The following is a 21915-nucleotide window of genomic DNA, read 5'->3' as shown; positions in this document are numbered from 1 at the left end:
AAGCACATCATTTCAAATTAAATCTACAAAAATAGCAAATGCAACCACTTCAGTCACAAACATTCTGTTGTAGCTTTTACCACTTACCAATAATAGCAGTGGGCCGTAGTATATTAACTGTGTCCAGAAATGTCTTGGCTAACTGATCAGGTGCTGTGTGAACATATGCTTCTTGGTGACTCTCTATTGGCTCTGAACGACCCTGCAGTCAGAAGCAGCATTGTTAGAATTTAACTGCAATAGACAGACTCAGTTAATGCTTAGTTAATTTACCCAACAACCGAGGTGGGGTTTTTATATAAATAAAACTTGCTCTTCTTTCCCCACTGGATTTGCCAACGCCATACACCATCAGTAACCCAGGTGATGACAAATTAGAGAGAAATATTTGATACTTTGAAGTGCATTGGTTGTTATGCAGGCAGTGTACGTGAAGTGCTTTTGAGATATTTCAGAAAGACAGGATAAGATAGCTTTTGCTTTTTGACAGTGGACCATAGCAGCATTTCTGCATCAAATATCGAGTATGCTGTATCAGGAATTCAGGCAGCTCAAGTTCACATTGAAATTATAAAGAAAATTATTTATGCTACTCCAGAAACTACACAGACACTGAAAGTTTTAAAAAGGACAGTCAGCTAGCAATCGGTTAAAATAGCTAAACTGCAACTAGCACTGTATGCTAAGAGTGGCTGGCTGTCGGGTAGGTAGGCCTGCGGCACCAAGCCACAGAGAGGAGGGAATCGGAGGCTGGGATCGGGGGGGGGACCAATAATTTTTTTTTTTTTTTTATATAAACGGTGGGCCGGAGATAGTGGAGACAGTGGGCAGGGGTGGGGCATTTACCACCTGGATCCAAAAGTCCTCATCTTTCTTTAGCTGGCAGGTTCCCAGAGTCCTGGGTAACCTGGCTGCCCAGAGTCAAATTTAAAATGGAGATTCAAAATGAGGCACAGGCTCACGATAATATTTAAAGTGCCAACTCGTCTCCTGGGAGGTTAAAACCTGAAGGGGTCAGGATTCAAATTTCTATCATTTTAACCTCCCACCCAACCCTAACCCGTCCGTATTTTGGGGTTAAAAATTCCCCCCATCGAGTCCACATCAGAGTGCTACAGGTCAGCGACCAGTTTCATTTACTAATAGAACTGAAGAACTTGTGAATATAATTCCATCTTTCCCTTCTTGGAAACTTGCTCATGCCCATCCTAGCCCTAAGAAACAGTTCATCTCTTAATACTTTGAACTACTCTCCTCCTGATTTTGCAATTAACTTTTTGAAGTCAAGGAAGCTACTGTTAACTCTCAAATTATTCATCACTTAAAGTTCTGACCTAAACCATAATCAAACATATGGTTTGGAGACATTCCACTGGTAATCTTTTTGCTTGCATTATACATCTCAAACTATATTTCTGGAACACTTTATTAATTAAACATTTGCAAGATGTCATGGGTAACAAATGGATCACCAGTTTTGGGTTGTGCACTTCTAAACAAGTTACCATTATATAAAACAACATTTAATTACTTTTGGGGAAATATAGTGGTACATCTAATTGGAGTGCTAATGTGCTGACTCTTGGCTTTGTGATCATTTCTCTGAGTTTGCGATTCAGGCTTGCCAATGCAGGAAGGCATTTTAAGTGCATACTATGCACTTCTACACAGACACTCTGTTCTACGATCATCACAGCTTAAATACCACCCCTGCGCACCTTTAGTGATCTGGCTTTATGCTCATCACAGGCCAAATAAAATTACTACAACTTCATTCAGTTCTGACCCTCCTCATCTACATTTTTTAATTTTTTTTTATAAAGGGCAGAGTTAGACAGATTCTGAAATAATTGTCAAAGTGTATGGAGTTGTTTTTTCTGGATTATCAGCAATTAGCTCTCAGACTCCATTTCAACCACGACTGGACAATAAGAAAACTGCCTCACCTATACACAAGGCAGACTGGAAGCCAAATATCCAAAGGTGAAGGGAAGTAGCCAAGAAGATATTCAGCAGCTGGTTAAAAATATTACATGAAAGCTATTAAAAGTATGTTAGCTCTCTTGCTCACCTTACAAAGTAAGCCATACATGTCAAACATCCAGATCTTCTTCCGTGCTTCCTCTTCAGATATTCCAGATTCTTTCATGGCCATCACAATCAGATCAGCAATGCCGAGTGCTGCCTGCATAAAGTAGTAACAGAGGAAACCAGCACTTGGAATAATTTGTAAAAACAAAATCATGTACAGAACCTATCCACAACTTGTAACTTCACAGAAAACATATACAAGAGCAGCACAAGCAGAATAGTCAAACTGGGCCAGAATGTCCTTTATTCTCCAACAGAAAACAAAATTCCTGTTTCTAAAATCACATGTATTTGCTAAGTTTTAGCCGACATTTGTCAAAAACTGAAAACTGACCAGAAACAAATATAAGCAGCTACCCTATCAGTCTTGAGGGCAAATATGTTGATGCCAATGACGGCAAGATATGTTACTGCAGAATTACCCTCTCCTTCAATTTGACATACTGGGCCAGAATTTGCAGTCAGCGGCAAACAAACGGCTACACTTACACTAGACTTTCGATGGGCTTTGCACTGGAACTTGCTGTGATTAGAAAGCCGTTTCAGTGCAGCACCCTCAGGGGATCTGGGATGTGCGTGAGCAGAGCAAGCAACCGTACATCTCCTTAAACAATCAGATTGAAGAATTGTTACTCAGCAGTGCAGAGTCTGAACCAGGAAGTATCACTTAAGAATATTTAATTCAATGCCAAATCATGTACAGAAAGCAAAATAGAGAGAGGGAAAGAAAGGTGGTATTCGGAGAGAGATAAAAAGGATTTGAGTATAAGAGTAAAGATGTCTTACTGCAATTATATAGGGCCTTGGTAGGACCACACCTGGAGTATTGTGTACAGTTTTGGTCTCCTTACCTAAGGAAGGATATACTTGCCATAGAGGGAGTGCAACGAAGGTTCACCAGACTGATTCCTGGGATGGGGGGATTGTCCTATGAGGAGAGATTGAGTAGACTAGGCCTATATTCTCTAGAGTTTAGAAGAATGAGCGGTGCTCTCATTGAAACATACAAAATTCTTACAGGGCTTGACAGGGTAGATGAGAGAGGATGTTTCCCCTGGCTGGGGAGTCTAGAACCAGGGGTCATAATCTCAGAATAAGGGGTCAGCCATTTAGGACTGAGATGAGGAGAAATTTCTTCACTCAGAGGATGGTGAATCTTTGGAATTCTCTACCCCAGAGGGCTGTGGAGGCTCAATCGTTGACTATATTCAAGGCAGAGATCAATAGATTTTTGAATATTAAGGAAATCAAGGGATATGGGGATAATACAGGAAAGTGGAGTTGAGGTAGAAGATCAGCCATGATCTTATTGAATGGCAGAGCAGGCTTGAAGGACCGAATGGCCTACTCCTGCTCCTACTTCTTAAAGAGACAGAAAGAAAAAGCAAAAAAAGTGTTACTTAAATTTTTTAAAAACCGCCAACAATAATTAAAATCAAATGATCAGAAGCTCCAGCAAAGATTCAATTCAGGGTACTTAGATAGCGAGTTTCAGGGTGGAGCATAAGCGATGAGGGGCAAGTTGAGGTGGAACATCACAGGGACTGTCTACAACAAAGTCTCATTTGAGCATGAGCGTTTTACGCAGTTATTTCAGTGTAAGTCAAGAATTCTGAAACATGCATAGGGAGGAGACCATTGCCACATTTGCAAGTGTTGAGGGATTGCCTAACCAACCAAACTACAGACTTACAGGGATAGTGTGACCACTCCAGCACAATTTGCAGCAGAGCCTAAATTTTGAGCCCCAATATACAGAAGTCTCTTGTTCGGGATTTCAACATGTGGGTGATCAGGTTGAGAACACCTTAAGAGGGTTTTGAAAATCTCAGTGCTGCTCAATAGTTTTCCCCCCACACAAATCACAGGACATATTCAGGGAGTATCCAGCAGCAGGAGTTGACACTGTTGATAGCGTGGTCTCTCGGAGAACCACATCAATTCCACCCCGCCAGCTAGCACAGCATTAGAAGTGGTGCCATCTGATGAACCAGAAGGTACTGGCCACCTCCATCCAGAGGCACACACTGACACCCAGTCACCATGATTCCTCCTCCTACTAGGGAATCACTTAGGCAAAGGTAGACAAAGGAGAAGCACCAGGGTACGACACTACGTCCTTTACAGTTAGAGGCGGGAGAATTTATAATGGGGAATGGGGAAAGACACAAAAAAACTCCCAGAAATACAAGAAAACCAAGGGTGTGGCAAGAATGAGAAACTTAAAGAAATTATAGTTAGTAAAAAAAAAAAAAAATACAGGAAACTTTGCGCTATCCGGCACCCACGGGACCGAGCTGCTGTCGTTGCCTCAAAACTGCCGTACTCTCCAGAGTTAATGTTGAGAGATACGGAGATTCTTATCTCCGTATTTGACAACAAACACTGTTGCTTAGCAACAGCTTCTAAACACTCGGGTGTGGCCCTAAAGCTCTGTAGCTGAAGCTGTTGCTATAGCTACAGACCTTGCACAGCTTGACTGTTCAAAGCAAAAAAAAAACAAAAAGAATAAAAAACGGCTGCTGATTTTTGCCGGTGGCTCCAGATTGCCAGATAGCTCACCTCCGGATAGCACAAAGTTTCCTGTACTAGCAAAATTAATGGGACTAAAAGTCGATAAATCCCAAGGACCGGATGACCTATATCCTAGGGTTTTGAAAGAGGTGGCCATTGGGATAGTGGACGCATTGGTTGTCTTCTTTCAAATTTCTATAGATTCTGGAATGGTTCCTACAGATTGGAGGATAGCAAATGTAACCCCACTATTTAAGAAAGGAGGGAGCGAGAAAGCCGGGAACTACAGGCCTGTTAGCTTCACATCAGTAGTTGGGAAAATGCTGGAATCTTCTATTATAAAGGATGCAATAACTGGGCACTTAGAAACTAATAGTAAGATTGGGCGGAGTCAACATGGATTTATGAAAGGGAAATCCTGTTTCACAAACCTACTGGAGTTCTTTGAGGATGTAACTAGTGGAGTAGACAAAGGGGAACTGGTAGATGTGGTGTATTTGGATTTTCAGAAGGCCTTCGATAAGGTCCCACACAAGAGGTTGGTGAGCAAAATTAGGGTACATGGAATTGGGGGCAATATACTAGCATGGATTGAGAATTGGTTAACAGACAGAAAACAAAGAGTAGGGATAAACGGGTCTTTTTCAGAATGGCAGGCTGTGACTAGTAGGGTACCGCAAGGATTGGTACTTGGGCCCCAGCTATTCACAATCTATATCAATGATTTGGATGAGGGGACTAAATGTAACATTTCCAAATTTGCAGATGATACAAAGCTAGGTGTCAGTGTCAGTTGTGAAGAGGCTTCAAGGGGATCTCGACAGGCTCGGAGGCAGGAAGCAGAGGGTAATGGTTGATGGGTGTTTTTGTGACTGGAACGCTGTTTCCAGTGGGGTTCCGCAGGGCTCAGTACTAGGTCCCTTGCTTTTTGTGGTATATATCAATGATCTAGACTTGAATATAGGGGGTATGATTAAGAAGTTTGCAGATGATACTAAAATCGTCTGTGTGGCTGATACTGAAGAAGGAAGCTGTATACTGCAGGAAGATATCAATAAATTGGTCAGGTGGGCAGATCAGTGGCAAATGGAATTCAATACGGAGAAGTATGAGGTAATGCATTTGGGGGGGGGGGGGGGGGGGAAGGCTAACAAGGAAAAGCAATACACATTAAATGGTAGGACACGGAGTAGTGTAGAGGAACAAAGGGACCTTGGAGTGCATGTCCACAGATCCCTGAAGGTAGCAGGCCAGGTAGATAAGATGGTTAAGAAGGCATACGGAATGCTTGCCTTTATTACCCATGGCATAGAATACAAGAGCGGGGGGGGGGGGGGGGGGTTATGCTTCAACTGTATAAAACACTAGTTAGGTCTCAGCTAGAGTACTGTGTTGTATCCGTGTGTTAATGGAGACACAGAATGCAGGAGTTGGTTTAACAGGTGTTTACTGAACAAATCTGGAGGTGAACTAAAAGATACAAGACACTATACAGGCTTATATAGCCCGAGTGGCCACTACCGGCATTACAGTACACAGGGGCCCTTAAAGGCACATACACCACAATTCCTCCCCTTCTAGACAACCAGTACATAACATTTTTAAGTAATCATTAATTAACATGTTTACAAGAACAATAATCTACACATTTGCTGCAGTTAATCAATTATAAGTTAGTCTCTCTGGAGGCTTCCTGACTCGGTCCGGATAACGCCTCGGTGGTGTAGTAGTTTTCGGTGGTGTAGTAGGTTCTTTTGGCAAGGTCGATTCGTCTTGAATGCCAGTGTCGGGTTCATCTGGTTCCAGTATCACCGGATCGGAGGTAGATACTATGGGTATCTCTGCTTCATCATTAGGCGTATAGAGTTGTGGTGTAGGTTGTCCCTTTTCGGATGACTATGATCTGGTCAGCATGGCGCCTTATTAGGCTTTCTCCAATGTCCACGGTATACATCAGCGGTCCTAGTCGTGTGCAAATAGTTCCAGGCTGCCATTTCTCGGTACGGTAGTCCCGGGCCAAAACTTGTTGACCTATCTGGAAGGTTCCAGTTGGCCTTTCATTCATGCCTTGAAATTGCCGGTTCTCTACGTCCCTTCTGATGTTTGGCTTGATCAAATCCAGCCGGCATCTTAGTCTTCTATTGAAAAACATCATAGCGGGAGTTTGGTTTGTAACCACGTGTTGCATTCCTGTATGCAAACAAGAAGTTATCTACCTTATGCTGTATTTTTATGTCTTCATTACCTATGGCCTTCTTGAAGGTCTGGACAAACCTTTCAGTCAATCCATTGGTGGTGGGATGGTATGGGGCGGACGTGTAGTGCTTAACCCCATTGTTTTTCAAGAACTTCCTGAATTCTTCGGACACAAATTGCGGTCCATTATCAGAACAGATCTGTTCAGGCAGCCCATTCCTGGCAAATATGGTCCTTAATACTGTGATGGTTTTTTCCGTGGTGGTGGAGGACATCTTTATTACCTCCGGCCACTTGGAGTGTGCATCAACCGCGATTAAGAACATTGAGTCCATAAATGGACCAGCAAAGTCGATGTGTACCCTTTGCCATGGAGATGAGGGCCACTCCCATGGATGTAGAGGGGCTTGTGGTGGGGCGTTTTGGACCTTCTGCATCCTAGACAGCCCTTGGTCATTTCTTCGATGTCTCCATCGATACCTGGCCACCACACAACGCTCTGGCTAGGTTCTTCATTTTCACTCCACCCAGATGCCCCTCGTGAAGCTCCTTTAGCACTTTATCCTGGAGTTTGGGTGGAATCACCACTCTGGATCCACACATCAAGGTTCCTCGGCACACTGACAGCTGTTCTCTTTGCGAGAATGCTGGCAACAGTGGTTCGCCATGTGCTGGCCATCCCTTCACCGTTAAATCGTAGACTCGTGAGTCGGGTCATTTCTCGTTTCCATGCTGTTTTGATCCTTTGTATTCTAGGTCATATTGGTGTGCCCCTAGGAAAAGGGACCACCTCTGTAGCCTTTGCGCTGTCATAATGGGAACGCCCTTTTTAGGGTTGAATATGGAGACGAGGGGTTGATGGTCAGTCAACAAGGTAAATTTTTGTCCGTGTAGGTAATGGTTGAATTTCTTCACTCCCCATATCAGGCCGAGTGCTTCCCTGTCGATCTGGGCATAGTTACGCTCAGCTGAGTTCAATGAGCGTGGCGCAAAAGCCATCGACCGCTCTGAGCCATCAGGGAATCTATGCGATAATACCGCTCCTACGCCGTAAGGGGATGCATCGCACGCCAGTCTGATTGGCAGTGATGGGTTGTAATGAGCCAAAACTTCCTTGGACGTGATCAAGCCTTTGCATTTATGGAAGGCACGTTTACAGTCTTCGCTCCATTTCCAAATTACTCCCGTTTGTAGCAGTGCGTTAAGAGGGTGCAGAACAGTTGACAAGTTCGGTAAAAATTTATGATAGTAATTTATCAATCCCAGGAACGACCTTAATTATGAGACATTTTCAAGTGCTGGGGCTTTTATGACCGCTTCAATTTTTTCAGGTGACTTATGCAACCCTTCTTCGTTAATTATGTGGCCACAATATGATATTTGTTTCTGGAAAAATTTGCACTTGGGGCGATTTGCTCGTAGGCCCCGTTCTCTCAGCCTCGTGAGCACCTGCTCCAAATTGGCACGGTGCTCGTTGTCGTTTTCTCCTGTACAAGGATGTCGTCTAGGTAGCATTGAGTCCCCGGAATCCCTTGCAGGACTTGCTCCATAGCTCTTTGCCAGATAGCTGGAGCTGATGCTACTCCGAAAACCAGTCGATTGTACTGGTACAGGCCTTTGTGTGTGTTTATCGTGAGATACTTTTCAGAGGCCTCCTCAACCTCCATCTGTAGATATGCCTGTGCCAAGTCAATTTTGGTGAAACGTTTCCCTCCGGATAGTGAGGCGAAAATATCTTCTATCCTCGGAAGAGGATACTGTACCGTGTGAAGGACCGGGTTTACAGTCACCTTGAAGTCCCCACAGATGTGAATTTTTCTCTGTTCTTCAGCTTTATCATTATTCAACGTTTTCGTCATGACCGGGACGATGGGTGTTGCCCACTCGCTCCAATCTATCTTGGATAACACGCCTGCCTTTTCCAAATTCTCCAGCTCTGCCTCGACTGCTGGACGAATTGCGTATGGCACCGGCCTTGCCTTAAAAAACTTGGGAATTGCCGCATCTTCCACTTTTATTGAGGCGGTGACGCCTTTCAAGGTTCCTAGTTCCTGTTGAAACACTTCTTTGGCGTTGGCCAAGATGTCTTTTAATCGTTCAGGTATGACGTCATCATTTTTTTTCGTACTGGTCACCGTCAGTGCCTGAATGGAGTGCCAGTCTAAATGTATCTTCTTGATCCATTCACGTCCCAACAGCGGTGGACCACCATCTTGCAGAACGTATAAATACAACTTCTGTATTTCCTTGCCGTTGTATACAACAGGCACCCTTATTTTCCCTCTGGGGTATACTTTCTGCCCTGTACATGTCTTCAAGATAATGGATGTGTCTTTCAAAGGTATGCGGAAATAGCCGCTCGTAATCCCGTCGACTTATGACGGTCAGAGCGGATCCTGTATCTAGCTCCATTTTAACTGGGGACCCCGCTATCGTGAGGGTAACCCAAATGGTCTGGTAATCTTCTTTGGCAATTACATTATGTAATTTGAGACAGCTTAGTCTCTTGTTTCCAGAGTCGCTATCGCTCTTCTGGTCTTCGGAGCTACTGTCCGTCATCATTTGTACCTTTCTGTACTTTTCCTTAGTGATTTTTTTTCTGTCCGTGGATTTTTTGTTTCCAGATCGGCATACACGTGCAATGTGTCCCATCTTTCCGCATTGCCTGCATGCTTTGTCCTTGAACCAGCAGTCCCTCTGGTCATGGGTGGATCTGCCGCAGCGATAACATCTCTCGAAACCCTGTGTCATTTCATGGGTGCCGAAGTCCTGTGGCTTTTGCTGTATCTCTGCAGCTCCTCTTGCTGCTGCTTCGTATGATACAGCCACACTGAAAGCCTTGTCCAGTGTCAAATCTTTCTCAGAAAGTAGCCTTTTCTGTGTTCCTTCACTTAGGAGACCGCAGACGAATTTGTCTCAGAGAATCTGCCAGTCCTGCCCCGAATTGGCAGTGCTTTGACAGCTTTCTTAATTCGGTGAGGTAATCAGCGTTACTTTCATTCTTGTGCTGATTCCTCCTGAAGAATTTGAATCGTTCCGCTATCAGCAGCGGTGTTGGGTTTAAGTGCTCCTGTAGGGTATCAACAATCTCCTTAAAATTCTTGTCCATCGGTTTGGCTGGAGTGATTAAGTTTCGTAACAGCCCGTATGTCCTTGCGCCCATTAGATTTAGAAGTACCGATGCCTTATCATCCTCTATTTCATTCGCTGTGCAATATACCTCCACTCTTTCCACATGTGGTCCAATCCTCTACATCACTATCGAAAGCAGTAATATTGCCAGTCTTAGGCATCCTGAAAAAAAAAATGGCGCCTCCCGCGCTTTCCTTTCTTCCCTGCCGAGAAAAAATGGCGCCTCCCGCCGCTGCTGACAACGCTGTTCTCTGCGGTTTTTATTTATACAGATATTTTTAATAGTTGGAGACTCGTTCCCGTCGGACTCTCTGGGGCTTTTCCCTCCCTCTGCTTGGTCCGAACGCCGACCTGCTTTGCAGCGCTGGCCGTCTCCAGAGTGCTCCACCCTCCGTCTCGGTTTGCCTCCGCCTTCGCTGCTCGGCCCCGCTGCAGAGCCAGCCGATCGAGCCCCAGCCCGCCACCCAGGAAGGATTATTGCAGTATCTGCCACCAGCCCGGCTAGCTGGTGAAACCATAGTTTTTTTTCCTTTTCTTTTTTTCTTCGACTTTCGTCTGAGGAATCGATCTCCTTGAGGTGCTGCCGAATTGCAGGTAAGTCCATTTCCAATTCGTCGCCACTGTTGTATCCGTGTGTTAATGGAGACACGGAATGCAGGAGTTGGTTTAACAGGTGTTTACTGAACAAAGTCTGGAGGTGAACTAAAAGATACAAGACGTTATACAGGCTTATATAGCCCGAGTGGCCACTACCAGCATTACAGTACACAGGCACATACACCACATACTGCGTGCAGTTCTGTTCACCACATTATAGGAAAGATGTGATTGCACTAGAGAGGGTACGGAGGAGATTTACAAGGATGTTGCCGGGAGTAGAGAAGCTTAGCTATGAGGAAAGACTGGATAGGCTGGGTTTGTTTTCCTTGGAACAGAGGAGGCTGAGGGGAGACGTTATGGAGGTGTATAAAATTATGAGGGGCCTAGATAAAGTGGATAGAAAGGACCTATTTCCCTTAGCAGTGGGTTCAAAAGCCAGGGGGCACAGGTTTAAAGTAATTGGTGGAAGGTTTAGCGGGGATTTGTGGAGAAATTTCTTCACCCAGAGGATTGTCGGGGTCTGGAACTCTGCCTGAAAGGGTGGTAGAGGCAGAAACCCTAACCACATTTAAAAAGTACTTGGATGTGCACTTGGGATGCTGTAACCTGCAGGGCTACGGACCAAGTGGGATTAGGCTGGATAGCTCTTTGTTGGCCAGCGCAGACACGATGGGCTGAAATGGCCTCCTTCCATGCTGTAACTTTCTATGGCCCCGATTTTCCCGAAGGTGCGGGGAATTGGCGGGTTCCGACCCGAATCTAAATGGGTCAGCCAGGTGCACGCAATTTTCGCTCAATTGGCCAATTTATTTCCAGCATGTGGGAAACCCTTGCTAATTGTCCATTTCCAGTCAGAAAGCCCCACAGTATGATGTCATCATTCGTGGTGCTTTTAAATTGTCCAGCAAGCTTTTCAACCTCTGCAGGCTTCCAACCAGTCTTGCAGAATGGCAGAGGAGCCTGCATCAGCTGCTGCCAAATTTGACGAGACATCACTCCAGACATTGGTGGATGGGGTAAGGGCCCACAGGGAGGTCCTCTTCCCTAGCTAAGGGAGGAAGAGGCCTCCCAAAGAGACCAGGGCGGCATGGATGGAGGTGGCTGCAGAGGTCAACTCTCAGGGAGTCACCTGACGGACCTGGATCCAGTGCAGGAAGTGCTTCCATGACCTTCACCGTACAGGAAAAATAAGTATGAAGTTTCCATTACCCTCAACCTGATCTCCATTGCCTTTCCCCAGCAGCACTCAGCTTCAGCAATCTCTTCCTCCACATCCCACTTCACAGTCACATCCATGCACCCTTACCCATTCCCTCTCTCTCTATGCTCGCATTCACCGAACTATTCCACCATGCAGCCCTCACACTGCCTCTCACTCTGATGCTTGGAACACAACTGACAACACACAGGGAGGGCCCTTGGTCTTGCAGCCTCACACCATCTTTGTCTCCTTGTAAGTATCGATGCTATGCAATCTCTACACTCACTCCTGCACTCTCACTCAAACTCCACTTGTCTCACTCATTGCAGGAAAAGAGAGCTCACAATAGGAAAGAGCGTTCGAGGACTGGAGGAGGACCACCCTCAATCGCCCACCTGAGCCCCTGGGAGGAAGCCATGATGGAGATTGCTGGGGGCGACGTGCCTGTGGAAGCTGGGGCAGGAGAGACAGGAGCAAGCCCGCAAGCTGGTGTCAGAATAGTTTCCCATCTCTCTCATTGACAGCATGAGTCGCTGATATGATTCTGAAGCTGCATCATTTGGACTTATGAGCATATGCCAAATCCAATGTGCAAGTAGCCTTGGCATCACATCTCTAACTCTTCCCTTTACTCCCCCACAGGACCATCCAGAGCCCCCGTCCCCACTGCCGAGGAGGAAGTGGCTTTGCAGCCAGACTCCTTAGAGGAAGCTCCAGCCTCTGAGGGCGCAGCGTCAGCAGAAGTAAGCGCACCCAGCACCAGCGCAGACACTCACACCTCGGGGGTGGGGGGGGGGGGGGGGGCCTTCGGGACATAGAGTAGTGTTGTCACCTGGTGTATCACAGCTCAAAAGTGAGCATCAGCAGATTGTGGAGACAGGGACAGCAGTGGAGAGTCCGCATCGGAGGGCGCAGGCCTCTGCCAGCTCAGCTCAGCTGCATGTCGACCCTATGCCTCTGGGTCCATCCGCAAGAGAGGAGGTGGTGGATCTCCATGCACAGATGCAGGAGTCTCTGGCAGGTTTTGTCTCCAGGGTCGCTGCGAGTGTGGAGCGTATGGAGGAGTCCATGGCGAGCATGAGCACAGCCTTATTGGAGTCATTGGCGCATGAAAGCATCACCATGGAAAGGATGGCTGCGGCCGAGGAGAGGAGGGCTGCGGCCATGGAAGAGCTTAGTCGCCAGGTTATCGAAAACATGGCGAGTGCTCAGAATAGAATGACATCTCTTGAGGAGCGATGGGCATCTATTGAGCACCGAAACCAGACCTTCATGGAAGTCCCTCTGAGCAGAACTTCCAGTGCAGAGATGGGTCCCCATGGTCCCCCTGATGTGCAGCAAGGTGCTCGCCAGCCACTTGCAGGCAGAGGGGGAGCTGACCCATGAGAGGGAGGTTGTTGGCACACCTCAAGGAAGTGGGGCTCCTCTCCACGCGCTCTCACTTCTATGCCACTTCAGAGCCCTGCCGGAGTCCACACCCAAGTGAGATAGGAGTCTCAACCCCTGCACAGCCGCAGGAGCAGCAGACTGCTGGAGAGCCCTCACAGGCTCGCCACCCCAGAGGACGCCCGCCAAAGATGTCGAGACAGGAGCAGCAGCAAAGTGAGCAAGGGGCCTCCACATCTGCTGAAGCCACAGGGGTACCATTACGTAGGAGAACGCGCAAGAGAAAAATAAAGCACCACTAATCACAAGGGCAGTCACTTGGGTGAGAAGTCTTGTATATAGTTTTAATTAATGCCATCACTTTGTTGTACATAAATCTGGTAGCAACTGCTGGAGTTGTGGCGTCTGTCATTTGGCAAATGGGGATTTCACATTGAGGCCTTAGGATTACTTGCAGATGTCAGCAAGCTGGTCCAATAGGTAGAAATGCACAGGGATGGGCCAGTGTCCATGGTCAGTTAAGAAGCAGTGAGGCTACAGTGTTTGAGGTACCAGGCTACACAAATCGGCCCAGGATGAGTGCGTTCCTTGCATTCCGCCCAGCAATGTTCTCGCGCACTGGTGCCGCTGGTTGACTAGCCTCTGCAGGATACTCGTTTCCGTCCTCCTCCTCCTCCACATCATCCTCATCCGAGGCGGCTCTGTGAGGAGCCTCTTGGTCCTGCGGAATCGGCAACCCACGACGCTGTGCCATGTTGTGAAGCACACAGCATACCACAACGATTTTGGAGACCCTGGCTGATGAGTACTGTAGGGCTCCACCTGATCTATCGAGGCATCTGAAGCGCATCTTTAGCAATCCGATGGCTTGCTCGATAATGCATCTGGTGGAAATGTGGCTTCGTTGGCTGGTCTCCTCACCGGCGTCGTTAGCCAAGTCCGCAGGGAATATCCCTGGTCTCCAAGTAGCCATCCCTGAAGCTCGTTTGGCGGACTGAATAGCGGAGGCACAGTAGACTGGCGCAGTATGAGGAAGTCATGGCAGCTGCCAGGGTACTTGGCACAAACATGCAAAATCTCCTTCTTGTGGTCACACACCAGCTGAACATTAAGGGAGTGGAAGCCCTTGCAGTTGACAAAAACTCCTGGATTGCGATGGGGTGCCCTAAGGGCCATATGTGTGCAGTCAATGACACCCTGCACCCTTGGAAAGTCTGCTAGCTGAGCTAATCCACGCGCTCGCGCCCTCACACTTGCGATCCCGGGTGAAATGGATGTGATTGTGTGCGAGGGCAAAGAGGCCATCGGTGACCTGTTTGATGCAAGTGTGTGCGGCCGCCTGGGAGATGCCGCTGATGTCTGCTGCTGATCCCTGGAAGGAGCCTGAGGCATAAAAGTTGAGTGCGGTGGTGACTTTGATGGCCACTGGTAAGGAGTGTCGACCTGGTGCTCTGAGCTCCAGGTCTTGCTGTAGCATTGCGCAGATGTCAGTCACTACCTCTCGCGAAAGTCAGAGCCACCTTTGGCACTGCTGCTCAGTCATGTTGAGGTAGCTCACCCTGTGTCTGTAGACCCTGTTTCGGGGGTATCTCCTGCGCAGACGGCCTTCCATGCGCTGGCCCCTTCTGGCCTGTGCTGCCTCAGGTGGCTGAGCCGCAGCCTGTCGCTCCTGCTGGTGCTGCTGCAGCCTCCTCTGCTGTTGGACATCCTCTAATGCCAAGAAGGGAAGGAACAAAAGGCCTCCCATGCTTCTGGCAGATGCCTTCGTTGAGGAGGCACTGAGTTAGGGTGCTGAGAGGGGCTTCCCAGGAGTTTACACTGGAGAAGTGTGTGAGGCTCCAACCTTCCACAGCTGTGCCTAAGCCTTCAACAAGTTGCCCCAAGCCTTCAGCAACAAGGTCCTGCAGCCTACAAATGCTGGCTGATTAAATCTCTTCAGTCCTGATTGACCTGCAGCTGAAAGCAAGCAAGCCGACATTGTTCACGCCAGGTTTCATCAGCGGTGTTCCCACCTGGCGCGTTTTACGTGGGGAAAGGCTGAAAATTCCAAGGGCCCCTGAAAATAGGATTAAACATGCTAATTATTGGTCATTAGGCTCCCGCCGACCATTCTCTCCTGCGGCAGGCGGGACGGATTCGTGTCGCGCTGAAACACGGGGGGGGGGGGGGGGGGGGGGGTGGTTGCGACCCCCTATCTGAGATTTTCAGCCCCCGCCCGCAGGCTCCAGGAAAATCGGGGCCTATGATTCTGTGTGAGTGGGCGAGAATATGGCAGATGGAATATAATGTGGATAAATGTGAAGTTATCCACTTTGGTAGAAAAAACAGAAAGGCAGAGTATTTCCTAAATGGTGAAAGATTGGGGAATGCAGATGCTCAAAGGGACCTGGGCATCCTTGTACATGAGTCACTGAAAGTGAATGTGCAGGTGCAGCAAGCCATTAGGAAGGCAAATGGTATGTTGGCCTTCATTACAAGAGGATTTGAGTACAGGAGTAAAGAAGTCTTACTCCAATTATATAGGGCCTTGGTGAGACCACACCTGGAGTACTGTGTACAATTTTGGTCTCCTTACCTAAGGAAGGATATACTTGCCATAGAGGGAGTGCAACGAAGGTTCACGAGATTGATTCCCGGGATGGTGGGACTGTCGTATGAGAAGAGATGGAGTAAACTAGGCCTGTATGCTCTTGAATTCAGAAGAAAATGAGGGGATCTCATTGAAGCATACAAAATTATTTCAGGGCTTGATAGGGTGGATCCTGGGAGAATGTTTCCCTTGGCTGGGGAGTCTAGAATCAGGGGCCACAGCCTCAGGATAAAGGGTAGGCCATTCAGGACTGAGATGAGAAGAAATTTCTTCACACAGAGGGTGGTGAATTTCTTCACAGAGGGCTGTGGAGGCTCAGTCATTGGGTATATTCAAAACAGAAGTCGATAGATTTCTGACTAGTGAGGGCATCAAGGATATGATGATAGGGCCGGTGAATGGAGTTGAGGCAGAAGATCAGCCATGATCTCACTGAATGGCGGAACAGGCTCGAATGGCCGACTCCTGCTCCTATTTCTTATGTTCTTATGGTAGTTGAGAGAGGGCAAAAGGCAATGGTGGCAATACTGTAGTACTACACTTAACCATGTGGACATGATTTTACATTGGGTAAAACATGCACTTAAGCAAAGTTCTCATTGACTAAACCCGGTCTTAGAATTTTTCCATTGGCAACAGAGGTTCAGCAGGCATATCTTCTGGTTGGGTCTCGGTGTCCTCCTCTTAATATTACACATGGGCCTCCTCTACCACCTTCTCCACAGCATGTCACTTTGTATGGCATAGTTGTGCAATGGACAACAAGCGATCATGATCTTTGAGACTTTAGTAGGGCTATACTGCAACCTCATCCCTCACTGATCTGTCTGAACCTTAGTTGAACATATGATCAGAACATTAAAAGCAATAATCCTGGAATATTGCTATTCTAGTTCACTCAGTTATCTCAAGGGCTTATGAGCCAGGGCTGAAGAAGAAATGTTTAGTTCCCGAGGAGCCACCTGCCAAATTTTCCTGCTCCTTCAAATATTAATCGTGGAACCACAGACAGCCATAAAATAAAGACATCCTGACTCCCATCAAGATGACAGGCATTCATATGCATAATTCTGTGCTAGCATTCACATGCTAGCTGCAGATTATTAAATGAAACCCCTTTCAGTTTATGAAGCCTGTGGAAATTTCCTGAGTTCAGCAATGTTGCGCGCCAACGATAAAAATGCAGGTTTCCACTTTGCGGAAATCTGCAACGTGGAAAAATTGCAGGAGTTCCACTGCTGCTGGCTGCTTTCTACAGGGAGTGATGAAGCAGATAGCTCTGGGTAGCAAGGGAAGCAAGGCATCGTGCACTGCTACTTACAACATTTGGCACATATTCCTGCTGTTGCTTGACAGGATTCAGTGCATGTTTGCAGGCCTGGCTCAAAGAGGTGGCATAAGTCTACCAATGCCTCTCTATTGAAACGAATGTGTAGGTAGACATACCTTGGTCTTTAGACAAAGGTGGTTGGGTGAAGAAGGATACACTTAGGGTGCCCTTTTCCCTCTTATGCATCTTCAGATCCTCCTCCAAACAAGCAAAGAGAAAGAGGTAGACCCAGAAAGATGTCCATCTTCAAAATTGTGATGACAAATTTAAAATTTGCAACATGCCACAGATGAAATGAGATGGAAAATAAATGCAAAACGAGAACCAGCAGCAAATACAACAGAAACAATGCTTAAAACTGAAACAAACACTAGCAAGACAAAATTCTATAGTTAAACAATGGTACTGCATTACTGAATATGCCTTCAATAACTGCAGCTCAATCTGGCTGCTGAACTCAGGAAATTATGCCAGATAATTAATGAGGGCATTTTGTAAATTTGTCCTTTGCCCATAAAATACATCTTGGCTGCAGAATGACGATCTCTGCAGTAGCCGAGAAACAGGCCCAAGGCTTGTTCACCAAGTTATCCATCACCAGCTCAGCATCATCAAACCCACCCACACAATTAGCCCTACTGCCTCTAGCTTTTGTGGGTGATGTTGAGAAAAAAAAAATCATGTGGTCTCACCTCTCCTGCTCCAAGGAACAGATATCTGTGCTCTGTGATCGGTTTGTTAATCACTCTCTGGGCTGACAACAGTCCTGCCAGTGCTACTGATGCTGTGCCTGTAGAATATAAAACAACACTAGGTGGCAAACAACGACTACATAAAAGCAAAATAACACAAGTTTTAAATCAGGTAAAGAGCACAACTATTTATTTTAAATTAAAAATCAATTCTAGATTTATTTTGTTTCAAGGTATTTAAATACAGATATAGTTAAAATCAAAATGCAAAAGAATGCACAGGATTTAGATTTTGTAATTTTTGCAAAAGACAAATTCTCTGGCATTGGAAAACCTAATTTTTTTTATGTTGTAATTTCTTTATCTTTACAAAATACTTACTTAAAAAAAATTAAAACAAGTGGAGTCAGGAATAGTTAATTTCTCATTTTCTCTGGAACAGGTCAAGGTGAGCATTCCAGGACAAGGTTTTAATCATTTTTCTTTTGCTTTAAATTTGTTGCAGCAGATTGAAATTTGCTCGATATTTTGCTCCTCTGGTCAACCGGAAGGTGCACTACTTCACCAAACTAGCTACAACCAAACCATGGTTCAATAGTAACACAATCAATTTAAGAACCAAAGGAACAGGATTTAAATTAAAAATAGAATGACAGTGACCAACTGGAATGATTTTAGTTTAGTGACATTAATGCCAGGATTAAAAGGTCTGATGAAAAGGGTTACACCTGAAACATTAACCTATCTTTGTCCTTCAGATGCTAATAATGTGTTTAGTGTTTCCAGAATCCATGGTTTCTATTTCTGATTTCTAGTAGTCAGGTTTTTTTTAATTTTTTTTACTGTTATTGTTTGGTTTATAAAGGTGCTGGAACTGTATTTTTTTTCTCTTCGGGTCCAGTATTGCTTTTGCATCTCAAGTATTAAATTAGGGCGACAAGCAGGTTACAGATTATTTCAATATGAAAGAGTTCTTCATTTCCAAATAACTAACACTGGCCAAGGTGAGATCAGGGTAGACTATTATCCCCCATATTACTTTTTTGGCTAATCTCGCCAACCTTCTCCCCGTCCTGGTCACCCCACTTACTGCTGCCGTCTTGGACTCTGCCAGAGGATCAACCATCACCACTCCTATGTGTCTTTCCATCCAGAATGTCCTCTCACTAGTGAACAACTGGCTTACAGATGGTGAAACCTTGCTCAGCTGTACTTTCCACCACCCACCCTGCCTAAACCGTTGTGGCAGTGGTGTGGCCCTCATCACCACATCTGGATCGCTCTCCTATGCTATTCAACACCACCTTGTTACACTCTTCTCCTTTAAAATCCTCGTCCTCTACTGCCCCACCCAGAGTTTCTCAGATAGCCTCACTTAGTTTCTACCTGAAGCACCTCTTCATCTGCATCTCAACTCACCTTGTCCTCTCTCCCGATTCCACTGCTCTCCTGTCCTCCCTTAATATTGTTGGCCACCCCCTCAATCTCACCTCCTCATGTGGCCTCTCTACTCAAGACAGCCATCTTTAATCCCTCACCAATCGTATCCTCCACCCCTCTTCCAACCCCATTTCCTTCTGCATTCACCACTGGAAAATCTCTCTCCCAAGTCACTTATACTCGCACTTAAACTCCCAACAGCGTAGCCTTTAGCCCTCCTTTCATCATGATACTTTTACAGTTATCAATCTGCTCAATTTCTCCCTCACCTCTGCTTCTGATGCCCTTGTCCCCAGTAAAACCCTAACCATCCTGGGTGTTCCCCCTTATGGCCCTCAACTTTGCTCCCTCAATTCCATGGACTTTAACTGTCGTGTCAGTCCAAAAGCCTGTCTTCAGTTCTCGATTAGTTTGATAAGAGGGGCCTTCAAGTGTGTAACCACTATTTTAGCACATCTTATTGCACCCACTACAGCTGTACCCTAACCCTACAGATGTTTAACAGAACACTCCATACAAATAAAAAGCTTCTCTTGCCATCTTTTTATCTAGCCTTTGTCACTTGTGTAGGTGCCTATGGTATCAGGTTTACTAGTTACTTGTACCCTGCAGTTTGGGAGTTTCCAGCTATTTTAACTAGTAACATTTTCAGTTGGCAGGACCATATTCATTTAGAAACTTACCTTGAATATCATCATTGAATGTACAATATTTATCTTTGTATTTCCTCAAAAACCTGAAGGCATTGTGATTCCCAAAATCTTCAAATTGAATAAGGGTATTACGACCATACCTGTTAAAAAAAAATTGTTCAATAAATTTCTAGACAACTAGATTAAAAGACAGACAAATGTTTAAAGTTATTAAAAACATCTTAAAAGTACGTCAAAATGTTCAGTATTCAAGCAGAAAATGCAGTCAACCATTATCTAAAAGCACCTGGTTCAATCCCTGGTTTATACAGAGCTGGCAGATCTTAGCAAAGAGTAAAATTGGCTTCAATGTTCTACGTTCACTAGAGATAGTGGATGCATTGGCTGTCATTTTCCAAAATTCCATAGATTCTAGAATGGTTCCCGTGGATTGGAAGGTATAAATGTAACCCCACTATTTAAGAAAGGAGGGAGAGAGAAAACAGGGAACTATAGATCAGTTAGCTTGACATCAGTAGTAGGGAAAATGCTAGAATCTATTAAAGGACATGTTAACAGGGCACTTAGAAAATAATAATAGGATTGGATAGAGTCAACACGGATTTATGAAAGGAAAATCGTGTTTGACAAATCTTAGAACTTTGAGGTTGTAAATAGCAGAATAGATAAAGGGGAACCAGTGGATATGGTGTATTTGGATTTTCGGAAGGCATTCAATAAGGTGCCACACGAGGTTATTAAACCAAATTAGGGTTCATGGGATTGGGGGTAATATACTAGCATGGATTGAGGATTGGTTAATGGACAGAAAACAGAGAGTAGAAATAAACGGGTCATTTTCGGGTTGGCAGGCTGTAACTGGTGGGGTACCACAAGGATCAGTGCTTGGGCCTCAGCTATTCACAATCTACACCAATGATTTAGATGAGGGGACCAAATGTAATATATCCAAGTTTGCTGATGATACAAAGCTGGGTGGGAATGTAAGTTGTGCGGAGGATGTAAGGAGACTTCAAGGGGATATAGACAGGCTAAGTGAGTGGGCAAGAACATGGCAAATGGAATATAATGTGGAGAAATGTGAAGTTATCCACTTTGGTAGGAAAAATAGAAAAGCAGAGTATTTTTTAAATGGTGAGAAATTGGGAAATGTTGGTGTTCAGGAGGGACCTGGGTGCCCTTGTACACGAATCACTGAAAGTTAACATGCAGGTACAGCAAGCAATTAGGAAAGCAAATGGTATGTTGGCCTTTGTTACAAGAGGATTTGAGCATAAGAGTAAAGATGTCTTACTGCAATTATATAGGGCCCGCGTGAGACCGCACCTGGAGTACTGTGTGCAGTTTTGGTCTCCTTACCGAAGGAATGATGTACTTGCCATAGAGGGAGTGCAACGAAGGTTCACCAGACTGATTCCTGGGATAGGGGTATTGTCCTATGAGGTGAGATTGAGTAGACTGGGGCTATATTCTCTAGAGTTTAGAAGAATGAGAGGCGATCTCATTGAAACATACAAAATTCTCACAGGGCTTGAAAGGGTAGATGTTTTCCCCTGGCTGGGGAGTCTAGAACCAGGGATCACAATCTCAGAATAAGGGGTCGGCCATTTACAACTGAGATGAGGGAGAAATTTCTTCACTCAGAAGGTGCTGAATCTTTGGAATTCTCTACCCCAGAGGGCTGTGGAGCCTCAGTCATTGAGTATATTCAAGTCAGAGAGCGATAGATTTTTGAATATTAAGAATATTAAGGGAATCAAGGGATATGGGGATAGTTCAGGAAAGTGGAGATGAGGTAGAAGATCAGCCATGATCTTATTGAATGGCAGAGCAGGCTCGAAGGGCCAAATGGCCTAATCCTGCTCCTATTTCTTATGTTCTGAAACAAAGTGCCTCGGTGTGGGTGCTGGGCGAGGAGGGGTCTCAACTGCGATCGGCCTACACTCACCATCTCAGCTGAGATATGAAGAATGGCCACTTGAACAAGTTCTCAAAGGGCTGCCAACCCCAGCATGACGGGAAGGGATCAAAATTGGAAAGGAAAAAAAACGATTTAAAAACACAGCTGGAAGAATATCTGTTTAGGCAAT

The 21915-nt window shown here is 45.6% G+C and overlaps 1 protein-coding gene across 2 annotated transcripts in view; it reads right to left on the bottom strand.

The window, feature by feature from the left end:
* Positions 1–21915, bottom strand: part of LOC147081058 (NAD-dependent malic enzyme, mitochondrial-like) — a 78495-nt gene that overhangs the window by 38477 nt on the left and 18103 nt on the right. For both annotated transcript variants that reach the window (XM_085980975.1, XM_085980974.1), the window contains exons 5-8: positions 19856–19965; positions 17733–17830; positions 2072–2185; positions 88–202 (exon numbers count right to left, since the gene is read on the bottom strand). In XM_085980975.1, the coding sequence (XP_085837101.1) occupies positions 88–202; positions 2072–2185; positions 17733–17830; positions 19856–19965 (437 nt within the window). The remainder of the gene's footprint in view (positions 1–87; positions 203–2071; positions 2186–17732; positions 17831–19855; positions 19966–21915) is intronic.

This window comes from Somniosus microcephalus, unplaced genomic scaffold (assembly GCF_052327205.1).
Source record: "Somniosus microcephalus isolate GS21.2 unplaced genomic scaffold, FLI_Smic_1.0 scaffold827, whole genome shotgun sequence".
NCBI classification, from domain to species: Eukaryota; Metazoa; Chordata; class Chondrichthyes; order Squaliformes; family Somniosidae; genus Somniosus; species Somniosus microcephalus.
Note: the sequence above shows the minus strand (reverse complement) of the source record. Positions and strands in the feature narration are given on the sequence as shown.